Below are 25,000 nucleotides of genomic sequence, written 5' to 3'. Positions count from 1 at the left end.
TGCGAAGTGCAATTCCAGTTTGGCCACGAACTCCCCGAGACAGACACGCTTTTCCGCCGATAACGGGAGCCAGCTTTTGGGTTTCGGCCCCACAGTCCTCGTCTATGTGCTATGCAGAAAGCTTTGTCTGTTATTGATGGAATTCGTCAAGTCAAATTGTTTGAACCACTTTTATTACATGAATCATTGAGTGTGATGCATTTATTGGCATTATGGGGTTGTGTTGATAATTAAACGATTTATGTTGGGTTTTATTTTTCAACAGATACAGATTGATACAGATAGTAAGTAAGTTAAGTTTATTTGAAAATACATTAGGCAATAAGCCCATGAGTATACATGAAATGTGAAATACAATATACATAAAACAAAGTAACAGGTCATTCAAATTATAAACATAAAAAATAAATCGGTAAATTGTAAAAATAAAAAATAAAAAAATATTGGGTATTTTAAAGAAGACAATATACTGCGAGAGGCGGTGCATCAATATATACCAAAAATACTACCCTAATTGTAATATGTAATATAACTATTTCTTATTTCCCATGCTTTATAAATAAACAATTCTTTCTTACATCAGTATAGAATGTACAATCCATAACAAAGTGGTATTCATCTAGTAAAACTTTGCATAAAGGAAATTTTCGTTCTTCATAAGGAATAGCTATTGCTGTCCATCCACCCGTTTCAACTTTAAGCCTATGTGCAGAGACCCTTAATCTAGAAAGGGCCATCCTGTGCTTTTTAAAGTTAACATCACTTTAATATGATTGAAATTTTAAGTCGGATATTAATATGTAAGTGTTTGCCCTAGGTGATTCACTCAATTCGGTTTTCCAATTTTGTATAAACATATCTGTAACTCTTACTCTAATATCAATACTATCTTTAACCAAATATGTAATTACATTAATGCTATGTCTGACGGATAAAGATGTTCTATCTAGTTTTCCATATATAAAGTTATTCTGTGTTTGTCTTCGGACTCCTTATTAAACTTTGAGCTAATTTAAATAGAATCGTTGTATCTTTATATTGCTCTGTAAACCCCATATGTATAACACATTTTGCAGAGCATTAGACAATGGCCTTGAGGTCAGAGTTGTATTTTTTTATATTAGTAAAGCTTTTGATGAAGGGCCACTTATGTTTCTAGTGTATATTAATGACACCATCGCTGACATACAAGCACACATTCATTTGTTCGCTGATGATACCAGCCTATTCATGGTAGTTAATTCGCCAAAAAGAAACTGCAGCCTTACTGCAGTCAGACAATGATAAAATATCCAGCTGGGCTGACAAATGGTTTGTATGTTTTAACCCATCAAAATCTGAATAAATGCTTATATCCCGCAATATAAATCAACTATCCCATCCCCCATTGACTATGCAGAAGCTGAATATACCCACTGTTGATATCCATTAACATTTAGGTGTCTTTATATCAAATGACTGTACCTGGCATGCGCATATATCTTTCACAAAGGAAAAGGCTTGAACACGAATTCATATAATGCGTAAACTAAAAATAATGCTTAATAGAAAGACTCTCAAGAAAATATATGTGTCGTTTATAAGATCAATCTTGGAGTACTCAGACGCTGTATTCGATAATTGTTCGCAATATGAAAAAGATGAACTTGACAAAATCCAAACCGAAGCAGCGCGAATAGTATCTGGATGCAGAGGCGTATCCAGAAAATGTTTAGAGTGGGGGGGGGGGCTCAACAGGGGAGGGTGCGGGAGGAGTGTCCCCTTCCATCGTAATTTTTTTTTGAAATGGCACCTTGAAATGATGCGATTTCCTGCTATCTAATCAGCATTTTGCATGATAAAAGTGCATGTAAAACAAACAAGAACTTGAGTTCACACATCAAGTGTGACAGACACACGGACAGACAGACACACAGGGGTAAATCAAATGTCTCTCAAACCACTAAAGTGGTGGGAGACATTATCTTAATCCATAACTTTTTTAACAGAGTTAGATGGGTGGACCTCCTATTTAACCTTGTTGGATATCCTACTAGGTCAACTTAGGTACAACATTAAAATGTTTATGTCCATGCCCCTATGAATGGAAAGCAGGCACACAGCGGACAACCTGTCCTGACCCATTGATGATCTTAGATTTGTTTTAACAAGTGCTAGGGCACTGATACTCCTTTCACGCTCGCATGATGTAACAGGGAACACACATGATATGGACAAAACAGTGTAAATGATGGGGTACAGCTGGGAATCACAATGTGCAACAGAGCCCTGAAGGGTAGTAGGTGGGTTGGGTACACCTTTCCACCTAGCCTGCCATATAAAGTGCAACTCAGCAGGGAGGGACTGAGGGGAAGGGAGATCATCAATGAACCATTCAAGGTCACTAGCACTGACAGGAAAGGCGCACATTTGTTCAGGTATAAACTTCAATCCCATGGCTGCCTTAGTCTGCAAATCACTGAATCGGGTGTCCATTTCGTTCACAAAAGTGTTATCAAAGGGAGTCGTTAGGTTTCTGTGTAGTTTAATTCGGGTGTTGCTGCCTCGATGTTGTCACGCTTTAAGAAAATGATTTAGTTTCATATAGCAAAGTTATTCTTCATTTTTGAGTCTTTTTTAATTTTAAAAGGTATGGATGAACATCAAAGCAGTAAGCCCGATTTGTAAAAAAAAAAAAAAAAAAAAAAAAAAATGCCATTCATTAAGTGTGCAGTTGAATTTCACTGACAATAACTTGTTACTCAAAAGGATTATCACTCTAAAGAGCTAATACCAATTAAATTCATCAAAGAAATTACCGAAAAAAAAAATTATGATTGTCCATTGTGTTCGTCTAAACTCTTTAATTGCTACGAATTGAAATACTGTTTTCCACAAGTGTCATGCGGCAGCCATTTGTAAACATTTATCTATAGCTAAATGTATGGATGAATTTCATTAGTTGAATGTATCTTCTTCAACCAATCAAATAGCGCAGTTTATTACTTACAGTCAATGAAGCGTGCACTTTAGCTGACGAAGGTTAGATCGTCTATACACATGCCTGAGGGCTAATCACACAAATCGACAGCTGTTTATGGCTTAATTAGGGACATATGACAGGAAATACACAAGTGGATTGAAACTGTATGGGGCTCATTTTTATTAAAAATCGTGTCTAGCCAGCCAGCTGAGGGGGGGGGGGGGGGCTTTAGCCCCCTAGCCACCCACCTAAATACGCCTCTGGGGATGTACGCGTTTTGTCTCACTAGAAGATCTGTATAATGAGTTAGGATGGGAAACTATCAGTCAACGAAGACGCAATAATAAATTAATATTAATGTATAAAATGTACTCTAGCAATGTAATTACTTACAATCGCTTTTACCCGAAACAGTTGGATCGCGTAGCAATTACATGTACTCTTTAAGAAATGCATCTAATCTCCAAACAATTCAAGCGCGAGCATTACTGTATTCGAGTTCATTCTTACCATCCACTGTATTTGAATGGAATAATCTTTCCGATGACGTAAAGAACGCTGAATTGATTCATTCCTTCAAAAGGCTTATTAACAAAGATCGACCGATTCCAAATCCATTATTTTCCTACGGTGAAAGACGCCCTTAAATGTTACACACGCGCCTAAGAACAAAGTGTAGCGTCTTAAATGACCATCTCTTCAGATGCAATATTATTTCCTCTCCGTTATGTATATGCGGACTTCATGAAACGATGTCACATTACTTTCTTGAATGCAATCAGTATGAACATATTCGCGGCGGAATTATAAACTCAATATCAATGTATTCCTTCCCCTGCATTGAACTTATTTTATATAGAGACACCACTCGTGACTACTTAATCAATACTAATACATTGTACTATGCTACAGAACGACTCTTAACCCTTCTTCTCCACTTTCACACAACAAGCCTTTCAAAACCTCTCTTTTTTCTTCCCAAACCTCTGCTACTTTCTCTCCTACATTGTTCACGTGTCAATCCGTTATCTGTGTTTCACACATAAAACTCTATACACGGAGTTTCTCTTTCTTTTGCCATTATGTTATTATTGTTTAAACCATTTACATCCAATTATGTTCGTTGGACAACATGAAACTATTATTATTGTATATGGAGAAGAATTCTATAAGACCTTGTCTTTCGTTCCTATCCTATTCGAACATGAGTACTAATTGTGCGCCACTTATACGGGCAAAAGCCCGCAAAGCGGGCGTTAACTGTTCATACATATGGGAATTTAGACATAAAATTACATACGAATACCACATATGGATACGTCTCAAAAAAATTTGCCACGCGACATATATTTTCGCGATGCTATTTATGACCTTGAACAAATCAAAAACACTTTGACATATGCTAAATCACATGTAAATACATACCTCGGGAAAAGTTATATCAATGACATCATAATTGTGTAGCGAATCGCACTAAATATTCTCGCATTATTTGTTTTTCTTCGCAACCGTTCCAGAATTAAGTCAATACTCAATTATCTCCCCTGAATGCTCTTCTTCAGTGGGTATAAGCCGAAGACTGGTTCACTACATATAGTGACAGTCTTTACCAAACACAATTTAGGTGAACATAACCCGTCTTTAATCTATTGCCGAATCTCAGATTTCTGTCGAAATTATTTGCTTTGATCTTTTCGATATCTTATTGTTATTATTATCCTGACAAATCACAAACGCTTGTTAAAAAATTATTTGTTTTAAACATTATAGTTGGCATCTCTATTCTTCCAGTATTCTAGCGGTATTTCAATAACGACACCCTACTGTTTATTTGTCAGAATTTGTGACGCATTTTCCATTCGCTCTCAGAAAGAAGTTTTACGCGTGATCATGAGCAATATTCTGGTAAGTTGTCGTTGTTATCCACCAGAAACACATTTATTCACAAAATTTAAAGATATTCCGATCTAACTTTTTAGTCTTTTAGCTTTAATTTTTAACGTATTTACACCTCGTCTGCTCGCACTTTACCGATATCCCGAAAGGTTACATATCACTATAATTAGTTAAGACCTAAAACCACAGAATCCGATACCGTTGGATTTTCGTACCACAATCTTACGTAAAAAATCTTCCAGATTCGAAATCAACAAAAAACAAGACATTTATAAATTGTCTGCATTATTGATCAAATTTTAAGATATTTGATGGTTTTCCGTTTTTAGAAGCTGTTCTGCCAAGGCAAGAGCTGGGCATCATACAAGCCATTCTATCCAGCAAAACTGACAGTTTTGGTTTACAGAAATCAACAAAGGAGGGATTCCTGAACTATCAAAATTTCCAAGCTATACACACAGTTATTATCTTTGGTGATCTTTATTGGTTCTGTTTGTTAACTTGGATGGAACATGTGTGAACTTTTATATATCTTTGAAAAGTCCATAAATGTATATCTATAACCAAAATCAGCTATGGTATAATAAGATCAGATGTGCAAACAATGTCAAAGGGTTGTTAAATTAACAATTTGAAGGCAATTATGCTGAAAAAAATATGAAAGTTCCAATGCAAATTTTGTCTGTATATATCGACAAGTGTCTGCCGATAATTGTCAAACTAGTAATACAAAACTTACCACAAGTATGTAAAAGCACTAAGTACCTGTGATCATTTTTAGTAAGATAGTGTAATTCTAAACAGTAGCAAATAGCTTGTTTAGTAAATGCATAATGCAATTACCGGTAATATGATTTCCGTTCTATTGTGTAATTAATAAATTGGTCAACCGTTGTTACTTGTTAATCCATGATAAATGTTTGATGGCTAGTACAAAACCAGCAATGTTAATTTTGTAAAAGGTTATACAATTACACCACTTTGTAATTTCATATACGTAAATATTCTTTAAATGTAGGTTGATGACAGTGTGTTAGTTTTACTTATTTTGTAGCTATTATTTAATGTGCAAATAAATGTTGTGAAGTGTTTTGTATCTCCACACAATACCACATACCTTTTTATATATGTACTGTGTAATGTGTTATTTGAATGTTTAATTAAAAAAATATGGATGATATAACATGATGCATTCTTATATTTGCATTCCAATTGTAACTATAGAGCTAAGTGTATGCAGTTTAGACTGTGATATTAGAATTGCTACAAAATGGCTAGTTTTTTAGTGGCGACAAAATTTAATCTATTCAACAATAGTTTGGGAAAGAAAATTAGAAACCTGCAAGATATCTGTATTTATTAAATATTTTAATTGCGAAACAAGTGTGTTGTTATGCTGTTACACATAATTATACATTGATAATAAATAAGAAGACAATTAGTGGCGTTAAGGTTTCCCAACAGTAGAAATCGTTCTTCTGATGAAGTCAGTGATATACAGACGAAACCTCCAGGTATGGCTTTCAATATGTAGTGTGTGTTATTTGACAGTCTAAAACTTATTGGATTAAAAAAAATCCTGTCAAATTTGTCAATCAAAATTGATTTGACACATCACATGATTTTGATTATGTTAAATCAGTGTACTGTATGCTAAATGCAACTGCTTTAGCAAGCTGTCAAGTTGAATTGAGACATTTGATGACACAAACTGTCTCCTGGGTAGGACCAGTACTTAGTGTCTATATGACGTACCATGACGTCGAAAGTCTACAAGACCTACTAGGTAGAACGAGAAATGTGCTTTGACGTACAATTTTCACCGACCCTTGAGTGTTAGCCAATCAGAAGACACCTTACGTCTGTTGCTTTTAGAGATATTTGACATTGAACATTATTATTATTATATTATTTATACCGAATTATGCGACCATCGACCGCTTACTCATAGATATTGTGCGTATTTATTAAACATTATTATTATTATAATTTATACCAAATTATGCGACTATCGACAGCTAACTCATAGATATTGTGCGTATTTATTGACCTGGCGTGGCGGAATTAACCTCTGACTAATGCAAGTTATGGTTATCACAAAATACGACCAACGGGGAGGTTATAATACATTATTTATCCCGTTAATGCTTGGTAACTGTTTGGTTACAGTTTGGAATTTCCTACACAGTTATGCGCTGGACGGTCGTGATACGCCGCCCCGCATGATCAATAAATACTCACAATATGCTGAATAATCTTAATTTTAAAAAGGTAACATATAATCTATTTTAATGCATTAAATACTTGAAACTTCTATGTGTTTTTTTTTTTGCCATTCTGATATTTTTATTCATTTTGTCCTCAATTAAAAAAGAGATTTAAAACATTTATTATGAATAAATCTGAAGGAAAAGCGGCTCAAGAGACTAGTGCTTTTATTGGCTGTTCAGAAAATGTTTACGTAGAAGTACAAACATGTATGTCGAAGTACAAATTGTACTTTGACGTACAAATATATACATGTACTTCAAAGTGTATTTTATATTTATGTCGACGTACAATTATTGTACTTCGACGTACATTTCTCTTTTTAACTTGTAGGTCTTCTTGACTTACAACCCAAATGGTACGCCATAGTATATCTTTAGGGTTATCTAAAGAATGCTCCCACTTAAGGGATCAATACAGAGACCTCCCAGTGACTAAGCCAGTTAGCAGACACCCCATCCACTATACCACAGACACCGAACCAGCTATAAATTCCTGTGGCTAGAAAACAAAAAAATATATAAGATGCTAGATCTTTAAGCTTGGAACATGTAACTGGTTTAAAGATTGATTTTTTGGATGCATTACTTAATTATTGCAACAATTATAATATTTTGAACACAATCATGTCCATATATTTATTAAAAATACATGGTTATCATAAAAAAAAACTTAAAAAGCTTTTGCCCGTAAATTAGGTAGCACCTATGATCATATTAGCTGATATTTTTTATATCGTTATGAAAGCGATTTTATATTAGAATTATCTAAAACTAAACAACTAGATTTGATTCAATGTTTTAACCTTACTAGTAGGTACATTGAGGACATACTTAATTTAGATAATCCATTCTTTGAACAATATATTAACAAAATCTACCCGAACGAACTAGTCTTAAATAAATTGTGTCAATCCAATACAGACGCTGCCTATTTAGACTTATATCTTACTATTAATAATAATATGATTACAACTAGTTTATATGACAAACGGGACGACTTTAAATTTGAAATTGTGAATTTTCCGTTCCTAGATGGTAACATCCCTACAGGTCCATCCTATTGTATTTACATTTCGCAGTTGGTACGTTATGTCATCGCTTTTATATTGCTTCATACGACCAACTTTCACTGTTTAAATCTACATGGATAGGTCATTGGATTTATAGCGTTAAATTTTTATTTTATTTCTCTCTCACAGGCGTTTCTTGTTTGGTTTATTTCGTAGTAGTCACATAAACAACCAAGCTATTTAATATGGAACTTTTACACCCATTATTGCTGCTTCTTCCTGTATTTGCGCGATGATGATCTGAAATATTAACTTTATGATGCTATATTCTTAAATCTTTTTCTGTAAAGAAGGAATGTAGTTGGCACTTGTTCGTAGTTTCATTTCATCGTTCCTCAAAATGTTGTTACTCTGTTGCTCTGGTCTCTTTCCTACCATTGAGTAAATAAATGCTAATTAAATTGAATGCGTTTTAATGCCCTTTTATTATTGTTTAATTTGAGTTGCAATGCTATAAGGTTGAATTTTATTTACACTTAAATGTATCATGAATATTGCTGGACCAAGTGTGAGGTTGAGCGCTTCAAAACCGGTTTAAACCCCCTATGCTTTGCATTTACCGTTCCAAGGCGGTGACCCCAGCTGTATTCTTTTATGCGTTATGTATGTTGTTTTGTATTGTGCTGTTGTTTTTTTTACAGTCACTTTCCTTAAATAAAGGACCAACTATATAATGAGAATTCAATACTGCTCCAGCAGCTGGAGTTTCACTTCTTCACAGTGGGGTAAGGGATTTTGTTCCGGGATAAATGTCTTTAGAATCCCTAAAAAATAACCCTCATTCAGCCGATTTTTAGGGATTAATCCGTTTTCACCCCTTTTCATCCAAATTAATCTGTATCAAACCTTTTCCAGTTGTTTTTAGGGGTTAATTTCGGTGAATTAAGCTCTGTAAGGGATGAATTCATCGCAAGGGATGAATTTAGCACTATAAGGGATGAATTCATCGCAACGAAGAGCAAGGGATTAATTCATCTCTTCAAGCGATTAATTAATCCCTACGCATACGCAGTCGATGTCAGCGGGGAATACGGATGAAAAGGCGGAGTTAATCACGGCCGTAAACGAGTAGGCGGGCGTAGACAACTATTCTTAGATGAGGTTTTAATTATGTCGGTTTTATGCAGAATACAATTTATTAATTTAGTAATTGTACACCAGTGCACATTAATGTTTCACTGGCCATCACGCACTGGTCTATTTGGATCAATTATTTCTTTGGCGAACACCCGCGTAGCACGGCACAAGTTGGATTTTACGTAATATTTGCCGTGCTGCAACAAAGATTCGTGTCATTGCGGCAACCTATATTTCAGTCAAGTGATAAAGATTACGCATCTTATCGTTATAATCCTGTCTACACATGTGCCGGCATGTGGTGTCACAAGCATACCAGTAAACGCTTTAAATCAAAAATGGGGACATCCACATTGAAAAGAATGCGTGTGAGCCTCTATCGCAGATTTGAAGTCAAAATGTCTTTCATATATTATGTATCAATAATAAGTGAAAGCATAATAAATATATGTGTTTCTGTTTGCAGTTCAATCTTAAAATTATAAATTATTTAGAAAAGTTTATTAAGAAATAGATCAGTTTAGGAATAGAGAGAACATCGCCGGGACAGTTAAATACCAGTAAATCATTTTTTGTTCAACCTATAGTTTTTATATTAATTTCAAATTGATACTTGATTTAGAAACATACTAACAATTTCAGATTATGGCAAAGGTATACATGAACTGTTCAATAAGAAAGTTTACCACGGCCTGAAATATTTCAAAGTTTATCTCAATTTAAATGTAGAATTTCAGCAGATATTCAGTAGAGAAACCTGTACCTGTTTCTTTGTGTATAAGACTAACACAGAATGTACAACATAATTTTTCTCATAAATACATTGGTATCAACGAGCAGGGCCGTACCCAGGATTTTTTTACTGGGGGTCCAACCGGGCAGGGTTTGGGAGGGGTCCCCCCTCCCTATACATATACTTTTTTTAATTTGGCACTTTGCAAGGTGAATTTTAATGCTTATAAAAAACGTATTTTGTGATATGAATTAATGGAATATAACAAGTAAATCAGCACGTTTCGGAAGTCTTAAGCTTTAAACATTGGTGTGAATTCACAACAATATTAAAAGCTTTAGATTTCCGAAACTTACAGGTTTAAACTGATGATTATCCACACCAACTCTCGTATTGCTTCCACCATTTTTTTTTCACAAATCAATAACCTCACAGGTTTTTTTAATCTGATTTTTTGGGAAAGACCTTGCCATTTTTGAGGAAAAAATTGCGCGAAATGCCTAATTTTTTGGGGAAATTACGAAAGTCTTAAATAATCAATTTAACATATTTTACTGTTTTCAAACAAATTCAAGGAAAGAGATAATTTAATTATACAATATTTTTCTACACTGGATCAGGTTAACTTATGTAATGAGACCGATTTGTTGTTTCAATTTTCATTTTTTACCAATGAGCCATTAAAAGGTTGATATTACTCAATTCTCGGTACTCAATTATTTTAAATACTGAATTCTGCCAAATTCTTATCTGTTGCTCGGCAAATTTATGAACTGTTTTTCTTTTAAACAAACATGTTAACTATCTCATCGTAGTCTTTTTCAGTGATTTCCTTTCAAAAATTATAAATACTCAGTTTTAATACCTTTGTCAGTGTTTTTGTTACGGTTCAAATTCAGGGCCCTATTCTCAATGCAAAAAGTATATATTGGGACTTAAAAATTCCCAATAAAAGGTTTAAAAATAACAAATTAAACTTTCAGAAGGGAAAAATACGTCTAGGGCCTTCTCAAAGAAGGAAAAAACTTGAGTCGGCAATTATCAGACCATAGTCTACGACCTCCTGTAGCAGTTGCTTCCATTCGCTGCACTTATCAAAATACATGTTACATCATTCAACCATCGATAGATGAAGCATTTATGATCACAATGGGGGACTGATCGGGGATGTGTGTACAAGGCGATAAGAAAACATTGCCTAGAGGCTTATCTCGATTGGCGAGCGTTAATCCCCTTGTTTATCAGGGACAATAAAACATAGCTGCTCTTTTGTTTTGAGGGAAAGTGTACTGTGGGCCCTTGCACGAGTGAAAAAATTGCAGTGGGTCGATTTTTAAAAACAAATCATAGTTTGACAGCCAGCTGGGGGGCCCGGGCCCCTGGGCCCATGGCCTGGGTACGGGCCTGAACGAGCATTACATAAAATTATCAAGCAAACAGCATTAAATTAAAAATTAAATATTTTTTAAATAAAATTAAATTTTATTTATTTTCATTTCATTTGTAATAAATGTCCATGTATTTACCGTATCGGATTATCAATATACGCCCGCCGCCACCTTCCCCGCCTCATCAATAATTTTTAAAACGTACTTGTCAAATATCGTTGGATGGCACTTTAAAAATACATATACTGCAATGCATGAGTCGTATTCTGACGTATTGTTTTTTCTCAGGGGGTCAATACTTTCCCATTGTTTGCATTAACTGCCTTGTAATTTTTCATTAAAACATATACTGATTTGCGCGTCTTTATAACATAAATCAAGATTATTTTATTATCTCGACGCGTTTGATGTCTTTGAATTCATTTATTTCCGAATTAAAACGCGTTAACCCCCCCCCCCCCTTTTTTGAACTAAGTTTCATTTAAAACACATTTTGGGACCTAACTTCCAAATGATAAACAGCTCTCTCCTATTTTATAAGGTTTTATGCGAATTAACTGTCTTGAATAAATTCCGCATTGGTGCGAATATTTTGGAAAACATATTCACTTGAGTAAATCAATAGTTATCTTTTTTATTAATTGTTATATTATTATTTTGTATTCTTGTATGTTTTATCGCGTACTAAACGCCAACAGTTAGTGTGTGTAATATAAGACGTTCGACGGTATTAATCATTCTACTGTAGAATTATACAAAAAAAAACTGCCGACAAACTGCATATTAGTGCGGAGACATGAAATTATTTCGAAAGAAAGCAATTAGAGGTTCAATTCTATATGAACAAGTCTCGCTGCACACGATTACTCTCTTACGACACGAATGTTTTTGACTCTTATGGATCTTGACAAATACCTAGTGTTTTATTTTGCTTAATCTAAATTAAGGTTTGCATGTATATGTACAGCATAGCATGACTCCCAAATGACCAACAGCTCTTTCATAAGAAAACACTTATATTGCACCACATGCAATGCTATAAAACTATAATATTGAAGTACGCATATAAACTTTATTGTAGATAGGTAGGTATTTCGTATTAATCTTATTTTCATATGAAACAGCTGTTGGTCATTTGTGAGTCATGTCTCCGAACTAATATGCAATACGCCCGGTGTTTTTCTATACATGTATTCGGATTAATGCTCCGTTTATATCCGTAATTAATGAACGCCTCAATATTTTCAAAAATTAACACCGGATTAATGTTCACCGACATTGTTTCATACAGATTTGATATAAATATTATAGAGCTGAATAAAAAAATACATTAAGCCCGGTTTTCCCGGCATACGCCTGGACATACGCCTTTAAAAACGCTATACAAATTCCAGTACTCGTGCACTTAATTGATTATAAACACAGACGGTTGAAATCCGTGCGTGGGAATGTTTCTGTAATCAAGAGCGACGTGTATATATGCGTCGGGTGTCAAAATCCGCACCAACGGATGTAAAATCTACTTTTAACCTGGCATATTATCCGCCGCTGTGTGCACCCGCCAATAAGTTTAAAATGGATTCCGAACTGATAACGCCGGTCTTTTCGAAGAACGCGCGTATACATATTTCAAATATGTACAGATGATTCATTTGTTGCCGGCTGACCTATATGCTTTCTTTTATTTTCATTCTACTTGCGTTTGTCTATTCTGTAAATATAGATATTTGAGCTTGCCATAAACTGCTTTAAATGCTTTGTATTGATAAATTTAAACATTTGAACTAAAAATCTCCAGTAAAAAATAAGAATACAATTTTAAAAAAGAAGAAAAAACGTTAACCAGGGCTCGAACCACTGACCCCTAGATTCATGGAAGCTTGGAGAAAAATGTATCCCGACTTTACCACTCGACCATCCACGCTCACAACAATTACCGAGGTATGTTTTATCTATATCAGCAATCCTCGTAGTTTCCCAAAATATCGATTCGCGTCGAACGACGTATTAATCTGTTGGACAGTCCCTTTAAAACTTTGCGCGACACACAAGTGTACTGTTCAAATATCGCTGAAATACTATCGAATGTCGACTTTCGCGTTTTTAAACGGTGTTACAATAATTTTTAACCATTTGTTATTAATATGGCTGCCCTCGATGCTTGATGACGGAAAATATCCTATTTTTTATCTCCCCTGATTTTTTTTGAAAACGCGATATTTTGCGCAATACTCAAAGCGACACACGATATTTCGCGCGATACACGAAGCGACAAACGAATTTTTGCGCGATACACGGAGCGACACGCGATATTTACCACGATATATCGCCTTTTGGGCTACCTACACAAGGGCGATATTTCGGGGTACATTCTCGCGCGTCGCTTCGTGTGTCGCGCAAAAGATATTGTGTCGCTTTGTGTGTCGCGCATAATATCGTGTGTCGCTTCGTGCGTCGTGTGTCGCCCTTGACGGAGGAAGGGCGAGATTATAGATGGCACTCTCCGGATTCCGTATAATTGTAATGGCTGCAGAGATTTGATAAAGCTATCATCGAATCAAGTCAAGTCTCTGTGCTGTGATAGGTTGTAGAGACTTTTGTATGCTTGCACAAAGTACAAAGATGTCGTGTGTAATTTAGTTTATATTGACCTAAACTTCTAAGAAATATTACACTGACAGCTTGAAAACCCTGAGGCAGTATATTGAAATATATTGAACATAATCAGAACATAGTTATTTAAATGGTACACTTTTAAATCTTTAATTATAATATATAATTTGTCAAGTGTATGACACTAAATTCGGGACTATTTTCTGTATATTTGTGTATCTAGTCACGTCCGGTAAAAAGTTCAAAGTATTGTGAGTGAAAAACCAGTGGTGTCTGGTATAAGTAAACCGGAAGTGGTCATGCTCGCTTCTGTCCTCTCGTGCCTTGAATTCGTTGCAGGCCTTGCGTTCTAGGGTCCCGGAAGTTGGATCGAGGTTCGAGCACACTCGTCTGTAGTGCCAGTAGGACTTGCTGAACCAATTTTCCGCCAAAGTGTTCATAAAGTAATGCGTGTTGGGAACGTATACAGCTCTTGGATCCGTCTCGTGTAACCTCCCTTTGTAGTGATACGGTGAGCTCCCTTGATGGTCCTCGGCGACCTTGTAAAACTCGCCGACTGAGAAGTTGTTGTAAAGCATGTACTGCGTCGTGACAAATATCGGTCCTGCTACGTCAAGCGTCCCTTTCATCGGCCTAAAACTGGAGATCGTGTAGACAATGTGCCTTAGGAACGAGTGCTTCGGTTGCGCCATCATGATGGCGTTGTTGACGCAGAAAGGAATGCGTAGGCGAAACACGGCGTGCTCGAAAGGTTCCAGAGGAAATACTGCTGTATACTTCATAGTTACCCTATCCAGGGGACGTAAGCACTCAAAATCCAAGTCCGCGTACACACCCCCATACTCGTATAAGACGAAGTATCTGAGCGCGTCGGCCCTGTTGATTGGTTCTGCGTAGTTGTCCCAGACCGGGAGAAAATCCGGGTACCTGTCGCTAATGAACTTCCGGGCCGAGGCATCGGTCCAGAACATGTAGGTCCAGTTGGCATTGTACTTAACGAAGGATTTAATGAACGGGATATACTTATTTGGAATGAACTCGTTCTTGTATGTCTGGTGGATAATGTGCGGAATTTTAGGCGCCTGTCCGATAACCGTTGGAAAATCCTCTGTGACAAGCGGTTCGAGGAAATACTTAGAGTCGAGCTCGTGTGATGCGTAGCGAAGAGGATTCCCTTCGATGTTTTCTGAAATAAATATTATACAATAAATTAAAACCAAAACATCGGACATTCTTCAGTGCAACAAATGGTTGATGACAAACGCGGCTTATACCAGTAATATACAATAATCGATACACGTGCAGTTAAACGTGCTATAGTTGGTACCACATTTCGTCTCTAAATGTACACTAAAAATTTATTTAAATAGGATCAAACAAATAAACCGGTGTTGGTTAATAAAAAAAAATAACACCGCTAATGGCGAAATATCGAAAGACTGTTACGACATTAAAAAAGAAGATTTTCTTATTTGTTTAAACCGTTCGTGTTACTGTTTCAACTTTAATCAACAGAAATGTTGATAATCAATTTTAAATCTGTTTTACTTGTACGAACAAAGATCTATCCTTCAAGCAACACAACTTATATGGCATTGTAAATTTAAATATAAATAAGACATATATTTTATCTATGCCAATTAGAATATATCTGGTGGTAACAAGGTAGAAATCAGTCTTGTTTGCAATTTAAAACTTATAAATAATCGCGTTTGTCGAAATGGACTTATACGTCTAGAAATCCTACTTTCGGTTTACAAAGCGGTACCGTCTGAAAAATAATAAATTACATGCTAACTAGGCTATAGATTTAATTTTATCTGTGCCAATTAGAATATATCTTGTGGTTACAAGGTAGAAATCCGTCTTTTTGCGTTTTAAAACTTAAAAATAATCGTGTTAGTCGAAATTGACGTATACGTATAGAAATCCTACAATCGGTTTTAAAAGCGGTACCGTTTGAAAAATAATAAATTACTGGCTAACTAGGCTATATATTTACTGATAATTTTGCACACTTTCAAAGTGCATCTAACTGTATTGATTAATATGCATTTCATTTCCGTGATTTAAAAATGCTTCTTATTTCAGACAGAACAAAATAAATATTATTTTCAGGTTACTTGCCAAAAAAAAACATCAAAACGTATGACAGGAATGGTATATAATATACTCCCATGTATCTTGATGCTGCGGGAGGGATTGCCCTCTGTAATAATTACCCAGTGTTACACCACTGACTATCGAACCATATTAATAGACCTTACTTTTACCCTACCTTTGTCCTGATTTGGACTTATAATAAATCAAAGGGTCTTATTCTCGGATAATTGATATACATTTTCATCCAGCCAACAGAGATCTTGCTACATGACAATGTCCAATATATACCAATATAAAAACACGTTAAAAAAGACCAACTTAAAGGAATCTCTGATTCTCAATCGGGTATTAAAGAGACTTGTGCACAGTTGAGTAAATGGACGATTTTGATAATAATGTTCATACATTCAAAAAAGAATGTGTGCATTATAACACTCTCGACTAAGGCAAATCTTTAAAATATTGGTTCATTTATGGACAATCATAATTCAAAGTCGGTAAAAAAAGTAACTCTTTTCCGTGATATTTCGGAAAAAAAGCTCAGCACCAAAATAAGGCTCATATTGTCCATATACAATTTGAAGCGTGCCCGGCGCAGTGGAAGAGCGTGAAGCGTGCCCGGCGCAGTGGTAGAGCGTGACGCGTGCCCGGCGCAGTGGTAGAGCGTTAGCTTTTGTGCTCAGCGGTCCCGGGCTCGAATCCAGGGTAAGAGAACATGTTAATCAAAATGCAAAATGTAATTTCAAATAGTGCGGGGTCGGGTATTTCCGACTACCTAAGGCAATTTTGTTTTGTTCGGTATTTTGTTTTACGGATCATGTCGGCTTATTTGACTCACAAGTCATGTAAAATATCAAATATAATATATATATTTATAAACAACTGGAAGCAAGATGAGTTGCATATAATTGGTCAGTAACCATATTTTAACTTATTCTTTTGACCTGTTAATTCTTTTAAGATCAATTCAACAGTGAAAAATGTCCATAATATCACTTTAAGCAATTATTTAATTTTAAACACCGACATAGATCCGTAAAACAAAATAGTGTCGTTGTGCCGTATGAACGAATCTGCACTTAAACCAATTTTAGATTCACATCGTAAATCGAATTATTTATGTCGTCATTTTTCAAAACGAAAGTACGGTTGATATTTAAATGCATTATTTTTCTGTTTCCGAGATATTGTTTTGATATGTTGATGCTGCATTACAAATATAAGTGTATATGAATTAAGTAAAAACACCAAAAATAAACAACGGTTGCGATAGACTCCTATCAACTGATAGATGCCAATAATATCACTTTAAGTCAAAGGTCTATGTTAAGGTCGGTTTAAGGGTACCTGTGTTTTGACACACCCTTATTTTTCATGCCTATAATGTCGATTCATATTTGATTTACGATCGTGATATAAAATCAGCAACATTGTTGTTGATATACATTGTATACATTTACGTGGTTGAACATCGCGGAGAAGTAGTCTGTACAAAATCCACAACGGTTACTTTCTTCCGACAATAAACACATGTATGCCCACATTTGAAATCTAAATCAGCGACAATGGAACACTGTACTTTTATTCTCTGCTTGCTAAGGATCAACTTTCAAAATACGACGACATGAGTAGATATTTTAGGTTGTGTGCGAATTAAACATTTAGCTGTGATCATATAATACAGATATGTATATATGCGCAAACAAAACCTTTAACTTACCATTAAATGTGCCAAACTTCCGATACACGAAGAACAAAACAACGGTACTGATCACAAGAGTGATTTTCTTCTTGATCTGAATTCTCCGCCATGTTATACAAGGTCTAGTTAGTTGGCTGATAAACATTTGTCTTACACGAGAGCAACACACCGCTATTTTATCCTTATTTGTTGATCGTATCATTTGTACATGTAAACAAATATTGAATTAAATATTTCCATTGTACAGGCTGGAATCGCGCTTCCAACTTTACCAATCAAGTTTATACCTAACGGGTAAAGTGTCAAATTACAAGACCAGCTATTATTGTCAATACAGGTAGGAATACGCTGTGCGACATTATTCTCTGTTCTCCAATTACAACTGGATAGGCATTTTTTCAAATGAGCAGATTTAAATACTCATCGACCTTACCATAAAAAACATTAGGGCATGCTATAGTAATTATGCGTTTAACATGAACTGTTATAAATCGATGCGTTGTTAATGATTTTGGATTGAAAGTTGTCAAATCGAAAATATATACCGGGTAATTCGTGATTAGTTGATATCAAATCAATTGAAATGTATGTTTTGTGTGTTGTTGTTTTTTTGTCCTTCGAAATGCACACTGTCAAAAAGCTTTATAGAGTATATCCACAAGTGTTAATGGAACAGGTGGACGTTACTGCGGAAACCTTTTTAGTTGCTCTCTGACTCACGCATGAGACATACCCAGTGCGTCGCATAAACATGTCACCGCTACAGTCCAATTAAACGCATCTACATGTTTAATCCGATATATTTACTACCGATTAACTTTTATTTCTTACTCGGGATCTTTTGGATATTTTAGGATATTTCTATGTTTGTTTCGTGCGCTTAATGTTATTCATATAATGCTATTTCTATTTCTGTGTTTAGCACTAATTATTAAATATATATATATTCCTTGCCTGGTGGTTTGATGATATTGATTTAAAACAAACGATCTTGCCAAAACAGTCCAATTTTATTTCTGTTAGCAAGACAAGAAAATATTATAATATATTAAAATAATATATATACGTGAATTTACACGCACAGTTTTTAATAGTATGTCATAACGCATTTGGAATAAAATACTTCTACAGTAATTTTCAGAAACATAGGATTTCAGTAACTAACAATAACAAGCATATATTTTAATATATGTTATATTATATCAGTTGTGGTCCAGTTATTATAAAGTCTACGTAATTTTTACATACCGAATAATCCTGTAGAGTTAACAATATAATGTTATTGATTATTACAATAAAATCCAAATACAACCAACATGAATTATTACTATAAATTAACGCCCTTAGTAAAATAATACAAACAACAAATAAATATCCAAAATGTAAATAATTACAAGAACCATACCTGTACGGTTTGCGCACAGCTTATAACTGATAATAGGGACTGGCTGTTACATCGATCGCGATAGGTTGGCTATCTTCGAAATATCCGTAAAATAGTTTTCCACAAAAGTGCAAACTGGTATTAATCGATTTTTCCTTTTTTGTCAAATTTCAAGGTGCTGAATCAGTGACCTGCGATCAGTTTACGTAGTGTTCTTTCACCCTGACTGACATTTTTGGAACTGGAGATATGTGTTTTGCTAACCCGACTCTTACGTTTCTTACATCAACCGATCGAATATATGTCTGGTTTTGTTCTTGTTAATAAGAATTTGCTTATGAAGTATTTTCTTTCTGTAAGTAAAGACAGGCGTAAGAAAAGGTACTTATTTCTTTTGTACTTGGTAATCATTTGCTATTCTAGTATCATGTAGTATGATTATGGTCTATGGTAATTATATTTAATATAAAAATAAAATGATAATTATGTTTAATATAAACAAGAGCTGTCGCCATAGGATGACTTATGTCACCTATAAACGCTTGATATAATCAAAATTATAATAATAATAATAATAATAATAATAATAATAATAATAATAATAATCTCTTTATTTTCCGAAGGTAACTCATTAAGACAACACATTGATACAAAGTCATGCAAACAGTTTAACAATGGCAATGTGATTTTCAATGAGGCCTTCAAACAACTATGGTATGTATAATGCATTTCTTCATTATAATGCAAACATGTAGACTTTGACGGACATGAGAGTACTGTAACAGTGTAATAGAAGTGTCATAAAAAGCAAGTGTATTATATCACTTCTCTTATATTATTAATTTCTCTTCCAATATTGAAATGGTCTCAAGGGACAAATATTTATTAACAGAAAGTATTTAAGAATATAAATGTATTGTTGATTACATTTTCCCATATGCACACGCTCTAACGCACCAACGCACACACACACATGCACACACACCTATACACACGCACACTTATACAATAACCATATCTTAATTAACACGACCAATAACAATAACAAAAAGTTAACAAAAACAGCCGCGTACATTATTGTACAAAGTCAGAGTTTAAAAACGTGGAATACATTATTCTTCAATTAGTTTACGATTAACAGAAGTGGCTGATAAACACAAATATGATAATTACAGAAAACAATATTCATGACCAGTGTTTTCACAATAGGATATGAAATTACACAACTGTTATGAAGAATAGCCTGCACCTCCTTGCTATATAAATAGTTTGAAAAAGCAATATGTATATTTGTTTGCAGAAATTTAATCTACAGTAATCATTACGATATTACGATGTTACGATATTACGATATAAGTTATGAGCTTTTTTCGAAACCTAAACGCAAATTTCGAAACCTAAACGCGGACCCTAAGTTCAAGGTCAAGCTAAGTCACAGGGGTCAAAATTTGTGTGCGTATGGAAATGCCATGTCCATATATACACACATGCCAAATATGAAATTGCTATCTGAAGCGACATAGAAGTTATGAGAATTTTCGAAACCTAAGCGCAAAGTGTGACGGACAGACGGACGGACAGTCCGATCACTATATGCCCTCCTTCGGGGGCATGCAAATAACAATAATGTAAATATATTAATCCATAAAGTCAGTATTTTGTTTTAAAGGGATTAGACATCTACGACAAAAAACATTAACAACAGCATCTTTATACGTTGTATTTTAAATATATCGCCGATACTCTACATGTATACCGGTTGAAGAAGTAAACACTAATTGATAGGCCGTTGGTATTGGATACATACATATGAAGCCTTATTCTTTTTATCCGTTTGTACGTCTGCCTATGGGCCGGTGTCCAGTCATTACACCCCCTGGACGTTACACCCCTGGTCATTACACCCTCTAAGCCTGGACATTACACCCACCAAGATATTGATTAGATTAGAAAGGTGTAATCAACTTATGAACCACTGATTTGATTTGTCATGTAAGATGACACTGATGAGATTAATGGTTGCTCAAATTATTTAATTGAGCAGCCATCATTTAAAACATTAATTTTTATTTCACCAGAATAACTGTAACAATATGCATCTAAATAATAAATACTTTTTTTTTCAAGAATATACAGGAAAAAAATTGAAGAAATAAAAATAAAGGAAAATAAAATAAATATTTAGAATAAACAAAACACAATCTTAATTCATATACATTTATTTATATTTCACCATAATGTAATAATATGCATCTAAATCATAAATAATACAGACAGAAAAAACTTTGAAAACAAAATAATAAATGAATCCGGGTCCGTTCGCCCTAATTTCTGTTTCGCCCTAAATCCTGTTCGCCCTAAAACCTGTTCGCCCTGGGTCCGTTCGCCCTAAATTTTATTATCAAAGCAGGGAAGCAATAAATATAACGAATTTTGTTATCTTTTATAACATTTTAATATATAAATGTCAATTTAAGCTACAAACTTGCCTATATGTGTGAAAAAACAAGAAGGTGCTCTTTAACGTGTAAGCGTGTTTGTAACAAAGCCGTCGAATGCCAGTAATTTTCTCTTATTGTTTAGTTATTTAAAAACGTAAATGATTTATATATCATTCACGTTCCATAAATACATCAGTTCTCTTTATATATACATATGGGGCCTGCTTTCTGCGGACGATATATACAAATTTCATGAACTTACAATGACATCGGCAAATTTCACAGACAATACGGCTTTAATTGCTTAGTTCTGTTATAATTAATTAATAATAATCTTATTACTTAATGTATTTATTATAATTGAACATTTTCTTGAGACCAATTTCTACACAATTTAAAAATATACCGCTCTGTTTCATTTACATAATTTATGTTATTTTCTTAATCGTGCGCTAATAATCATATTAAAGATAATTTCTAAAAAAAATGATAATAACAGTTCTGTTTTATAAACATGATTTATGCGTGCATCAATATTAAGTATACTCTTTAGGATAATAGTTTCAACTTAATAATCATATTATACATAACTAATTTCTATATGATTTAGTAATTGTTCTCAATGTTAACTATATAGGTAAATACGACACTCAATCAATCAATTAACACAGATCGTTATCTCTATAATCTCTTAATTAATCGACACCGATCAAATAAAGGCCGGTTGCTACTTCACACCGCGCAATACACGCGAGAATTATTGGAAGTTGATGGAAGCATTTAATGCTAATTGAAAATGAAATACGATAGAGACAATATTCACTAAGACCGTAATGGACAGAATGATAAATTATTAAGAACTAAATAATTTATCGTACGTAAATGAAGATCCCGTTACCAGTTACATTAGATGGAAATATGAAATCCTAAGGAACATTAAAATATATAGAAAAAGTACGTACGATATGTTTTTATTATATGCAATTGACAAATTAAATTAAACTAACCAGTTCCACATAGCCGATGCTGCCACCGTTCACAAACGTCGCGTGTAATCGCATGTTGTCCTTGGTCGTACCTCCAAATTGCACGAAATGCACAACACATTATCCATTTTTGAAATAATAGAACCAGACATTTGAGCTCCATTTTATATACTGTGATAATTCACAGTTAGGTTATTCCGAGCATATCAAACAAAAAAGTGTTACCGAAATATAAAAGACGGCGCTCTTTAACTTGTAAGCGTATTTGTAACAAAGGCCAGTAATATTCCTTAAAGGGATCTTTTCACGCTTTGGTAAATTGACAAAATTGACAAAATTGAAAAAGTTGTTCAGATTCGCAAATTTTCGTTTTGGTTATGATATTTGTGAGGGAAACAGTAATACTGGACATTTACCATGGTCTAATATAGCCATTATATGCATCTTTTGACGATTTTTAAAACCTAAAAATTATAAAGCGTTGCAACGCGAAACGATTGAATAATTTGGAGGAGTTCTGTTTTTGTCGTTAAATTTTGTGAAACTACGAAGATTGCTTATATAAGTGTATAAAATACGCCAAGTATGTGTACTTGGCGAATAGCTCAGTAGGCTAAAGCGTTTTTACTTCAGGACTCTGGCAGGACTCCAGGGGTCACTGGTTCGAAACCTGCTCCGGGCAATGTTCTTTTCCTTTTTTTAATTTATTCTTGATTTTTTACTGGAACTTTTACGATCCAATGTTTACATTTATCAATATAAAGCATTTAATGAATAAGTTAAAAAATGCCAAAATCTGTGAAAAGGCCCCTTTAATTGCTTATTATATTAATTTATGATGAAATCTAAGGTACAAACTTGCTTGCGTGTGTGAAAAATCAAAACGGCGCTCTTTAACTTGTAAGCGTGTTTGTAACAAAGGCCAGTTATTTTCACTAATTGCTTACTATATTAATTAATGAAAACTTAAGGTTCAAACTTGCTTATATGTGTGAACAATCAACTGTTCATACCCCGATATGCACATGATAATATAGGGCGAACGAACCCAGGGCGAACGGACCCAGGGCGAACGTGTAACTAGGGCGAACGGACCCGATACCGTATTTCACTTATCTATTGATATATCTATTTGATTAGCAGTGCATAAAATGCATGCAGTGTTATGCCTCTGATATTGACTATGAAGCATAATCTGCACTTTCAAGTCACCTCAAACAAAAGGAGGGTAACTTGCTATTAATTTAAAGCAAGTATTAATAAAGTAAAAATATCCTATATCTGTTGGTTTCAGTGAGTTTGTTAGATATGAAATAGAAGTAACATATTGTCACTGTATGATATATAAAATTTTACTGCAGACTTCAAAGTTCATTAATTACAATATCATTAAACTTTAAAGTCAGAATTGATAATGAGGGATCATTGAAGAAATACTTTTTTATATTGAAACACAATTCACAGGAATCGGTCACTTACTGTAGCAATCAAAGCATGTTTTCACAGTTTATGGGAGGGCCCTAATTGGCACTAGTCTGTGTATCTTTTATGGCCCCTAATAAACAGTTAGAGGGTCTTTGTCTGGCCCTAATGTGGCCCAAATAGGTCCAATGTCTATCTAAGTGGCCCAGTGTTACTGTTAGTTTTACAAACTGTGTTTCATAAATGATGACACAAAACTGTGTCAATGATTTAAAACACTAAATTGGGGCATGAGTCTTAATGCAACATAAGATCAACTTAATTATTTGAATGATAACAAAATATATATATAACATGTATAATCCCTCATGTCTCTACCCATTTCCCTTTTCCTGCATAAATACCACTCTGTTACATATCATATCATATTTTGAGAAAAATAATATTTTTTTAATAAAATGTAAATAATAAGATTATTAATTTTTGAATTTCATTTATGTAAAAATAAGAAAGTATTATTAGTATTCCAAACTTTATAAATGAGTATTTACAAAAATAAATTGGTCAAGAATGGCGCAGCTAATAAGCTTAAACTAAGTTGGTGTTTTAAATTATTTATCAGTTACAAGACCATTTGATAACAAAAGATCAAAGAACAATGTTTTTCACACCCAAAAATTGTTATTTCCTAATTAACACTGCACATCAATAAGACAGACAAACAGACAAACAAACATTAAAACACTTGGAAAGACCCCCATTGAACAAACATTAAAGCAGAAACATCATTAATCAAGTGAAGTGTGCCCCATGGTAGGTGTGATCACACCTTAGTAACCTATCAATTATGTTTATATCTTGGTGGTGTAATGTCCAGGCTTAGAGGGTGTAATGACTAGGGTGTAACGTCCAGGGGGTTTAACGACTGGAAATCCTATGGGCCGAATATCGTT

General features: G+C 34.3%; 2 protein-coding genes across 4 annotated transcripts in view; one reads left to right on the top strand and one right to left on the bottom strand.

Moving 5' to 3' along the window:
* The window catches only part of LOC127872701 (uncharacterized), a 436,069-nt gene that overhangs the window by 256,947 nt on the left and 154,122 nt on the right, over positions 1-25,000 (top strand). The gene's annotated exons all lie outside the window — the stretch shown is intronic.
* LOC127872708 (uncharacterized) lies at positions 14,146-18,080 on the bottom strand. The gene is made up of 2 exons (XM_052416044.1): positions 17,833-18,080; positions 14,146-15,195 (listed from the first exon to the last, which is right to left on the bottom strand). Exons 1-2 carry the CDS (start codon positions 18,014-18,016, stop codon positions 14,180-14,182), a joined length of 1,200 nt encoding a protein of 399 aa, XP_052272004.1. The 5' UTR covers positions 18,017-18,080; the 3' UTR covers positions 14,146-14,179.

The sequence above is a fragment of the Dreissena polymorpha genome, chromosome 3 (assembly GCF_020536995.1).
Source record: "Dreissena polymorpha isolate Duluth1 chromosome 3, UMN_Dpol_1.0, whole genome shotgun sequence".
Classification (NCBI taxonomy): domain Eukaryota; kingdom Metazoa; phylum Mollusca; class Bivalvia; order Myida; family Dreissenidae; genus Dreissena; species Dreissena polymorpha.
Note: the sequence above shows the minus strand (reverse complement) of the source record. Positions and strands in the feature narration are given on the sequence as shown.